Source organism: Chenopodium album, chromosome 1, assembly GCF_948465745.1.
Source record: "Chenopodium album chromosome 1, dcCheAlbu1.1, whole genome shotgun sequence".
Taxonomy (NCBI): domain Eukaryota; kingdom Viridiplantae; phylum Streptophyta; class Magnoliopsida; order Caryophyllales; family Amaranthaceae; genus Chenopodium; species Chenopodium album.
In genome coordinates, this window is record NC_137834.1 from 63,215,449 (window position 1) to 63,226,675 (window position 11,227).

The 11,227-nt window shown below is 34.8% G+C and overlaps 1 protein-coding gene across 1 annotated transcript; it reads left to right on the plus strand.

Annotated features, from left to right (window-relative positions):
• The first annotated feature begins 2,652 nt into the window (after positions 1-2,652).
• Positions 2,653-8,806, plus strand: LOC145594944 (mitochondrial protein import protein ZIM17-like). The gene is made up of 2 exons (XM_081651328.1): positions 2,653-2,806; positions 8,127-8,806. The coding sequence occupies exons 1-2, from the start codon at positions 2,749-2,751 to the stop codon at positions 8,627-8,629; spliced, it is 561 nt and encodes a 186-aa protein (XP_081507454.1). The 5' UTR covers positions 2,653-2,748; the 3' UTR covers positions 8,630-8,806.
• The last annotated feature ends 2,421 nt before the right edge of the window (positions 8,807-11,227 follow it).

The window sequence follows — 11,227 nt, forward strand, 5'->3', positions numbered from 1 at the left end:
AGTTAGACAGTTAACCATAGTTAATTGGCATTATGAGGTGTATGACACTGACCATAAGAGAATAAATATGTTCATCTATTTCGGTAGCTGAATTTCTTGGCGCTTGGTTGGGGTTGCTGTACTGTTCTTAACCATTGGAGTGTTTTCATTCGGCAGCTGGTGACGGAGAGTGGTTTCTGATCGCTGAAGATAGAACGATGGGTTTAGTATGAAAATTGTAAAGTGTGATGTAGGGAATCAGGGAAAGGGATTATATTAATATATTGTGCGATTATTGTTTTTTGAATTGAAACTATAGATTGAGAAGTTTAATTATTGTTAGTTTGATTAAATTGTACTGGATTTTATGTGAACTTTAAGTTATATGTGAATTAATGAAAGCTAATTATATTGGATTTTATATGAACTTTAATTAGATGCTCAATTATATTATTTATTTTTGATTAAATAATGAAAGTTACGAGAAGCAATTGAGCATCTTAATTATCCTTTGAATACAAACTAATTGGCATAAGGGTCTGTTCTCATACGTTTATTTTCACTTCAGCTCAGTTCAATTCAGTTCATTACACTCCAGTTCAGCTCCTAATTTCCTTCTCTTATAAAATATCCAATTCAGTTTAGTTCAGCCAATGAGAACAGACCCTAAGTCTTCCAATTTTAATTTTGTCTTTGAATAGTGAAGTTATATGTTCAAGGAGAAAAAAAAATTCAGATTCATAATACCAAGGTATCTCAACAACAATAGAAAATGAATATAACTAGCTTAAGCTAAAATAGAACCATCATCGCTTGAGAACTCAAGAGGGTTAACAAATCGACCACTAGGCCGTTGGACCTCCATCATCTCATCATTGTCATCAGCAACAATGAACAAAACGCAAATTTTAAAATTACTTACAATACATAAAATTTACCCAAGTAAGCTTGGGTGATCCGGTGAGTTAGCTATCTAACGGGAGTGATGACGTTATACAATTATACAATATTTACTTCACGTCCTAACTTACTTCGTTAAGTTCCCTTTTTTAGTAGACCTACCTAGACCTGGCAAACGGGTCATTCTGGGTCTAGTCAAATTCGGGTCAGCAAATGTTCGGGTCGGGTCGGGTCATTTCGAGTTTTGGGTCAAGTTCGGGTCAATATATTATCGAGTCGGGTCTGATATCGGGTCAATACTTCAGGTTAACTTCGGGTCGGGTCATTTCAAGTTGGGTCAGTCTTTGAGTCCATGTATCGGGTCAAGTTTGGGTCGGGACAAGTTCGGGTCTGGTCAAGTTCGGGTCGGGTCGACTTTGGGTTAGGTCATTCCGGGTCGATATTTTGAGTCAAGCAATTAAGCTTAAAATAGTAGATTTGTAATTTTTATACGGATTAATTATTAATTTTTTTACAGGAATTATAGTTGTTTGTGTTAATATCATTGTTATGGTTGTCGTCATTATTATAAGATTATTATAACATTAATTATTATTATTATTACATATCAAAAATAGAAAAAGTCATACAACCTACAAACAATTACTGGGAAGCCAAGATACAATAAGAGGCCCTACTCCTCTAGCTACATCAAAATCAATGCTAATGATGATGTGAGCAACAACACGTTCCCCAATGTGTTGAGTTTTTGAGAACTTATGTACTCGCTTTAGCAACGCAAAAAGAAAAAGAGAAATGAAGGAGACCATACCCAATCACCTAAGAACTAGTTTCATACCTAACCCACTAACAATTATTATTATTATCTATAATACTCCCTTTGTTTTTATTTACGTACTCCATTTTCATTGGACATTTATGCAATAATGCATATGCGTGCAAAACTTTGACATATATTTTGTAATTATCAAGGAGTATACAAATAAAATAGTTGAACCTTAACAAACTATTCAATGTGACAAGCTCATTTTGCGTATAAGGTAGTTTTAGTTCGGGTCACACACGTAGTACAAGCTGTGAGAGTGAGGGATAGCTCAAGTGGTTAGAGCTCCCCTCCCGGTCCTAGGTGATCCTATGATCGATTCTCATCACCCGCCCTTGTGGCTCTCTAAACACAAAAAAAAAAAAAAAAAAACACACGTAGTACAAGCTTAAATAGATTTAGGTCATTTTGCGTATAAGGTAGTTTTAGTTCAGGTTAGTTTAGGTTTTGCGTATGTTCCAGCCAATTAATTCAAGTTAAATTCAGGCCAGGTTGATTCGGTTATCAGGTCGATTAGAGTCAAGTCATTTCGGATATCGAGTTAAATTCGGGTCGGGTCATTTCGGGTATCAGGTCAAATTCGGGTCGGGTCAAATTCAGGTCGGGTCACTTCGGGTCGGGTCATTTTGAGTATCGGGTCAATTTCGGGTCGGCTCAATTTGAGTATCGGGTCAACTTTGGGTCGGGTATAATCGGGTCGGGTCAACTTCGGGTTTCGGGTCAAGGTCGGGTCAACTCCACATCGGTTCCGGTCAATTTCGGGTTGGGTTGATTTCTGGTTTCAGGTCAATTTCGAGTCATTGTTTTCGGGTCATGGATTGGGTTATTCGGGTCGGGTCGGGTCATCGGGTTTGGGTTAGGATTGTCATGTCTAGACCTACCCGAAACGTACAATATTTGTTTATTCACAGTTCGCAAAATCCAAAACATTTTACATTATTACCGCTCGATAAACTTCCCAAATTTATCATTTCCTCTAAATATTCTTTAGTTTATATTTCTGTGTTGAAAGGCAAAAAGCCAAAGTCGAAAGCAGCAAAGCAACCATGAAAAAGGCTATCACAAGCAGCGGTTCTTGGTGGCGCCTCCTCACATCCCAACCCCGTAACTTCTCTTTCTTTCCTTGTTCTTTTTTTTTTTTTTTTTTTTTTTTTTTTTGCAATAACCCTGAAATTATATTTATCCCCATTTGATTTTTTGATTTTTTTTTTTTTTTTTTTTTTCCCGAATTTTACCCATATTTGGCTTTAATTTAATTGCTCAAAGTTCTCAACTTTTAAATCTTTGTTGATTTGTTTACTATTGTTTGGTAGTTGTATTCATATTATCTGACTTAAGTTCTAATTAGCTGAGTGTACAATTAGTATATTGTGAAAAATTTGATTAACAATTGTTTTGAACTTGAGTATCTCTTAAATACTTCGTTTTTCTTTTAATTTTATTTTTTCTTATTTGATCATATGAAGTATTAATTGAATGATGAAGAATGAAAATTAGTGTAGTCTAGTGAGAATTATTAATTTATTAAAATTTATAGTGGTTTCTTAGGCATTGCCTATGTTACTCTAACTCGGCTACGAATATTGGAGACGGGTTTGTGTCTAAGTGTGGTTCAACTAACTTGTGAATGATTTTGGTCCAGAATGAAATGTCTAGTGTTCATACATATGCGGTATGCAAGAGTGTGAACGATCTTATGCAGGTACTTGGCATGAAGTGAATAGTCCAAGTAAAAAGAACATTTAAATAAATTGGGAAACTAGGGTTGGAAATTGATGCTGAAAGTTTGATTGATTACCTTGCTTTATCTCATATTTACATAGCTTATTCTACTTAGTTTTGATTTTGATGTAATTTTTCTTTTAATAACTTTTGTTTAACTTGATTGTTGCCTTTGAGAGCGCCTTATAGTCTGAGTTACTGGGGCACGGCAAAAATGCCACCATACTCGGGTTGATACGACTAACATGGATAAGTGGATAACTGGTATGGATGGAATATGGCCTGGACACGCCATGTTGTTGGTGGGTACGACAAGCTTAATGAAACCCTAGTTTGGAATTAGTAGATCAGTTTAAGAGAAGATGGTTCTAAATATTAGGGTTTTTGTCTCAATAGAGAGGGGGTTTCCATGGTAATGTTCTCACGCTATATGAGGACTATAAGTGGTCTATAAGTGGTCGAAGAGTAGTGCATAGCTTGGCTAGGAAATTAGAGTAGAGAATTCGAGAAAGAGAAAACAAAGGGTGTGGTTGAGGAGAGAGAAATTAGTGTTTTGGGTCGAATATCAAAAGAAAGCAAGTGCATTGTCTTCATGAATATGTTTTGGGTCTTTTCCTTTGATATATAGTTTGACCTCAATTTGTCATTAATGCAAGAAATTAGTGTCGTGGCTAACTCCTTATCAAATTAATCCTAAAACTTACCAACTATACCAAGTATGGTGGCGGATAGGGTTGAGTTCCTTGAGGACGGACAATAAATGACACTACTCTTACTTGCATAGAATTAAGTTAGTTTAAAAAAGTAGGTAGTTTGTTGATTAAAATTAACTATATTGACTGAAATACAAGTGTAAACTAAATCTAAAATCTCGAATTTTATTCAATGACAAGACACTAGGGGCATAATAGGGTTCAAGGATAATCAATCAAGTGTTGGATAAGGAGAACTCAAGCTAAACCCAAATTTTACATGTGCATATCATTGGCTTCTAAATTAGTCCTAATGATTTCTCAATCCTTAGACAAATTCCCTATGCATTACACATGGACTCCTATAAACTAATTACTTGCAAATGGCTAGTTTAATGGAATGAGTATTAGAAGACAGGTAGGGAATAATTTAATTAATATTATCCAGCATAAACCCATAACCTCATACAAATCTAAATTTACCCATAACCTTACCCCTAACCAAAACACCACTCACAAAGCATTATCTTAACTAAAGAAAAAGTAAAGAGTTTTTTTTTTTTTTTTAATTATTAATAAGAAAGCAAGAAAAGAATTGAGCTATAAAGAAGATTACCATAATGGACGAAGAAATAATACTTAAGTTGGTGGATTGAATCTTCAAAGTTGATTACAAGGATTAATAACATGTAATCTAATAATTTGTCTTTCTGTCTCTAATTAAGCTAAGCTTTAAGCTAATGATATTGAAATAAAGTTCATCATAAGAAGGCCTCGACCCTTAAATAGTAAATCACAAAATTAGATGATCCAGGCAAATTGAATTGCGGGTATGTTCGGGCAAACTTGGTATGAAAATCCTGGTGATCCTAGGTTAGGTTTGAAGACCTTCCTGGTTTTCCAATAACTTCAAAGCTAGAATTTTGATGAATTTCTTGGGTGAACTCTTGCTTGGACGGCTGCCTAATTTGCGGGGGCAAACTATTCTAGGCTTAATATCTGCATTTTTTTTTTGATATATTCTTGTTTTGAGCTTGATGAATCCTTTATCACATGCCCTAAAGCCATTAACAAACCATCATAGACGAAGCTAATAGGCAAAAGCAAGAATAAGGGCATAAAATGTTTTTCTAGAGAGATTGGAGAAGGAAGAGATGAATTAAAACATGCGAAAAAATAAATTGAAAAATTATTTATAAGGGTCCTAAAACCTACTGTCTCACTAGCTAATGAGTGACACTATGTCGCTCATTTAACTTTTTGCAACCTAATTGTTTAGAGAAACTAAAATCAATATGGAAAGGACAATAAATGACTATAAAAGAAAGGAAAAAGGAAAGGGTTTTATTGAAGCAAGGGTGAAAGGGAGGAATAAGGTGAAAAGAATTGATGCAAGATTTGAAACAAATAATATACACTAATTCACTAGCCATTTAAACCCTTCGGTCACTATAAAGGAAAGGTATGCTTTCATGGGGGTTTCCTAAGAGTTTAGCCAACAAAAAGACATAATGGAAGCACAAAAACAAGGAAAGAAGAGTTTTGGAAAACAAAAAAAAGGGTTTATTTACAAATTGGACTTAACTGGGTTATAGATGAATGCATGCAAATCTACTAGTTTGTAGGAGTCGCCATATTGAAGGATTTTTAAGTTCGATTGAAAGAGCCACCATGCTATGCATATAGGACTAGAGTTACACCGCTTCTTGATTTTATCCAGGCGGTATAAGAGTAGAATCTTGTAGTGACCAAGAAATGTTCATATTCAAGCACCCTATAAATAGCTATCTAGGCCAATTAATGACCTATTTTTGCTGACAATTCTTTAAACTAATCTACCTAAGGTGACTAGATCCAGTTGCTCAGTCATTAAGATGTGAGTGAAAAATACATAACCATACAACAGAGACAGCTATTAAAGCAGTTAAACTTTAAGAGGCTACCTCTTTGGGAACAAAAGAAATGACAAGTATTATCGTAGGAAACAGGAAAGAAAGTCAGAGGAGGGAGAAATTAAACTTATCTGAAGGATCTATGTTTGACAGTTCGTGTCTTTGGCGAGTTTGTGTCACTATTTCAATTGTCTTAGCAAAAGAAGTTGATGTTTGTCAGTCTTCTTGTCCTTTAGAGTTTTATACTCTAGGGGTTTTGAATGTATCTAAGATATGACCATATTAAATGTGAAATAGTGGTGTTTTTGTATTTTTATTGAACAATGCACTGTTCAAAAGGCTTCTTTTCCAAAGGGAGATTTGGAGTATATAGGCAAATTTCTTGTCAAATTCTATGGGGGAGAGCCTGGTGCTACCAGATGTGCTTGACTAAATTTAATTTCTTGTTGTGCTATATTTCTTCAAAAGGGATTTCTATGCAATATTGGGCGATCAATTTCAAAAGAAAGAGGCATGATTCTTTTGCATTAGAGGCGTTTAAACTTTGGTCAATTGTTTTACTTTTACAAAGATGGGAACAAATCCCAACTGTAGGGTCTACTGCAACCTTTTTTTTTTTTTTTTTTTTTTAAATTTTTTTTTTAAATTTTTTTTAATGCTTTCCTTAATAATTCTTTTGTTTCTTTGGGGGTTAGGGAATGTGGGGACTTGTGAATGTTGATCCTATACTAAATCATAGTGGCTGAGTTCGGTAATTTTTATATTAGGGACCTGAAAATGGTATATCAGGTGGTATGTACTAATCTGAACCTGCCCCCTCACATATATAATGGTTTAGAATAAAAAGATATTGAGCATTTCTGTACATGGAAATGTTGCACAGGATTGCTGTTATATCAAATTTGGTATTTTTAGGAATCAAGGCACTGATCCTTCCTTTTTATGTATTAAGGGCAATTAGTTTTGGAGTTTCTTGTTGCTGTAGTGAAAGTCTAAGGCCGTTGCTAATCATGTAATTTTGTGAGTGCTTTGTTAATGTAGGGATTTCTATTTGTTCTAGGTTTTCTTCTTCAACCTTTCATAGAAGGCGAGGAGATGGATTTTGTGGCTTCTTTGTTATTTTGTACTTGAGAATTTGATGATTAATAAAATTTCTGTTTTGATTGTCTAAAGAAAAAAGAAAAAGAATGTTACTTCTTTAATTGTTTTCTTTTGCGATACAAATTGTTAGAAATTAAACCTCTATTTTTCATGACAAATCAATGACTTTGTTTTTTGTTTTATGACACAAATTGTTACAAGTGAAGGAGGCAAATAAAAAGGGGGGGGGGGGGGGGGGAGAGATTAAGAGGGATTTATGACCCTTCATTTTTTAATGTACCAATGTTTAAAATTGGAATGATTTGGAAAGAAAATAGGATAATAATTCGTAATTATAAGTAAATGATAACAGTCTCACTCATGACATCTACCCAGCCTTCTCTCTCCTCTCTTTATGTGGTAAAATTTTCTCTCTCCTCCCTCTCATGATCTCCTATCCCTTGATCCTGTAGATGGAAAAATTTCCCCAATTCAAGGGAATTGCCCTAATCTCCATCTCCTTGAATCCTTGATTAATTCACACTCACTTGTATATTTGGCTTGCTGCTTAGTGAGGTCGAATTGCTTTATTCTTATCATTTTCTTGTGTTGATTTACTTGAAATATAATTCTCTATTTTTTTCTTCTCAAGCAATTGAAATTACAACAAAAAGGTTAAAATGAATAAAAAAAAATAAATAATAATCTGCTTCACAGCGACTGCAAGTCTGCTATATGAACAAGAAAAATTTGTATTCCCTGATTCCCTCTCCTTCCCACTCCTCATGTAACCAAGCAAGGGACATTGTTTCCTTTTCCCTCCATTTCCCCCTCTCCTTCTCACTCCTCATGTAACCAAGCCAGTGTCATGTCCTGACATTGTGTTACGTTTGTGGATTTGGATCAGGTTTGCTGAATTTGTAGCCCAATCTGAACTCTGATTTACATGGTCATTTTGTGTTCCTAGGATGCCATGTGCATTTACTTGGAAAATGACTATACAAGGGAATCTTACATGTCTTTCATACATTTTTACAGGAGCATCTTGTCACCCTCTTCCTATGACCAATGTAATCTGCGAAAAATACGCTAGTTTGACCAGAGTGCTTCAGATACATTCAGAAGCAATTTCCCGAAGGATACTATTTACAGAAAATGCTGCAGATAGTAGCTTTGAACCTAGTTGCTGCAGTTCTGAGGCGCCGTCTGGCTTAAAGGCTGATGCTCAAAATACAGTGAACAAAGATATGATGAGTAAATTGAAAACATCCCCGCGACATGATCTTGCCATGGTTTTTACATGTAAAGTTTGTGAAACAAGACAAATGAAGTCGTGCTGTCGTGAATCATATGAGAATGGTGTAGTTGTTGTGCGTTGTGATGGATGTGATAATCTTCATCTCATTGCAGATCGACTTGGATGGTTTGGGGAGCCAGGGAGCATCGAGGACCTTCTTGCTACCCGTGAGGAATTGGTGAAAAAGGGTCCTATTAATTCCTTAAATCTGACTCTTGAAGATTTAGCTGGGAAGAAGCTTTGAGATGTGTGTATTATTAGTTTAATTATCATACATTTGCATTGCAGATTTATTGCAATCATAGCCGGTACAAAGGCTAGGTATTTGGTGGTTTTGTTGGTTGGACTGGCTTTATCCTTTATGTGCTCTCTTACTTAGAAGTGTAATTACGTTTTCTACACAATAAAAAAAGCTTTGCAATGTGTGTATTATTAGTGTAGTTATTCCATAATTAAAATTAGCAAAGTTGGTAGAGCAAAAAAGAACGGCATGTTTTCTACTCCGTATGTAGGTAATTGTTTCGAGTCTAATCTATACTTTATACTCCTTCCGTTTCATAATGTTAGTTCCATATGAAATCAACCACATAAAATAAAAAAAGAAATATATTTGAAATCGAATATTAAAGTACAACATAATTCATAATTAGTTTACCTTATTTAACTTTTTTGACTTTTTTATTAGGAAAGCACAAGTCATAATGACATAATTTAAGGTAAAGATTTTCTTACTAGTCATGTTATCAATCCACAACCAATTAATTCCAAAAAAATCAAGTTATAAATAAAAGAATATTTAATATGGGTAGATCTTTTTTAATCGCCTAAAATAATACATGAGACTAACATTATGAAACGGAGGGAGTATATTAATAGGCGTTTTAAATCAAGTCGACATGCCATGTGACACTCTTCATGGGATTTCGAATCAAATCTACATGTCACATGAGACTCTCTCTACTTTCTTTATTGGCTATTATACCATGTTATTACACAATAAAAAAAAATTGAGCCCTTGATCTCAATGTTAGTTATTAAGAATTTTACCATTGAACTAAGTCTTAATGTGTTATATATATATATATTATATATATATATATATATATATATATATATATATATATATATATATATATATATATATATATATATATATATATATATATATATATATATATATATATATATATACTAGACCTGGCAATCCTGACCTAGACCCGATGACCCGACCCATGACCCGAAATTGACCAAAAACCAGAATTAACCCGACCCGACCCATACCTAACCCGAAGTGGAACTGACCCGACCTTGACCCGAAACCCGAAATGACCCAACCCGAAATGATCCGACCCGAGATGACCTGACCCAAAGTTGACCGGAGACCCGAAACGACCCGACCCGAAGTTGACCCGAGACCCGAAGTTGACCTGACCCGAAAATGATCCGACCTTTAACACCTTTTAGTAAATAATTATATAAGTTATAAAAAGTTTATATTGGGAAATTATACATTAAAATAGAGCCAACAACATCTTACATGACTACATTGACTTTCATATAATAGCTAAAAAAGATGGTCAAAGTGAGATGTGTGAATAGTGCAAAATGTCAAATCGTTAAGAGTAATTTGGGACGGAGGGAGTATAAGAATAATTCAAAGAAATTATTACAACAATGATAATGATAATAAGAGTACGTATAAAAACTAAGATCAATAAGAGAGTGAGGTATAACTCAATTAGTTAGAGCATCCCTCTTAGTTTCAGGAGATCATGAAAGTGATTCTTTGTCTAAAGTTCTATACACACAGGAAAAAAAATAATAAAAAAAAAGTTAATAAAAGTCAAACAATTACTATAATCCATGAAAAAAATAGCCTTAATAAATATAGTGAGTTTTTCGTCAAAAAAAATAAAAATAAATATATATACAGAGTTGAATTTAACCCAATGAATCACCCAAATATGACTCGACTAGAAGTTGACCCGAAAATTGACCCGACCCGACCCAAATTGACTCGACCCGAAAATTGACTCGACCCAAACTGACCTGACCCAAACTTGACCCGACCCAAACTCTACCCGAAGTGTTGACCCAATACCCGACCCGACCCGATTATCAGTCAACCCGAAATCAACCCAAAACCCGAAATGACCCGACCCGTACCTGACTCGAATGACCCATTTGCTAGGTATATATATATATATATATATATATATATAACAGGATAAAGTCAAATCACCTAGTCAAAAATAATTCCTAAGTTCCTCTAACTATGCAGATGGGGAAGAAGGGTCGATCCACAGGTCTTCCGGTTGAGATAATATTATGTAAAGATAATATTTAGGAAATATTGTTAGGATTCCTTAGTTATCTTTATGTAAATATTTGATTTGGTAATTATTCCTAAGCCTAAGATAATTAGGAATAGGTTGTAGACTATATATGTACACTTTGAGAATTATTGAGATTTTAAGGTATAAAATTGATTTTGGCATGGTATCAAGAGCTAGGATTTAGGAATCCAAATTTTTTTCTCTGAGACAGTGATCAGTGATGGCGAAGGGAGATGATGAAGTTGACCCAATACCCGACCCGACCCGATTATCAGTCAACCCGAAATCAACCCAAAACCCGAAATGACCCAACCCATACCTGACTCGAGTGATCATCCCAGAATTATTATTACCCCAATTAAGCTACGTGGGGCGAATTATGATGAGTGGGATAAGGCTATGCGTCGAGCGTTGATTGCTAAGTGGAGTTTGGATTTGTGGATGGCTCAATTAAGGAGCCTGCTGCCGATTCTCCACAGAGGAAGCATTGGATAGTAGTCAACTCC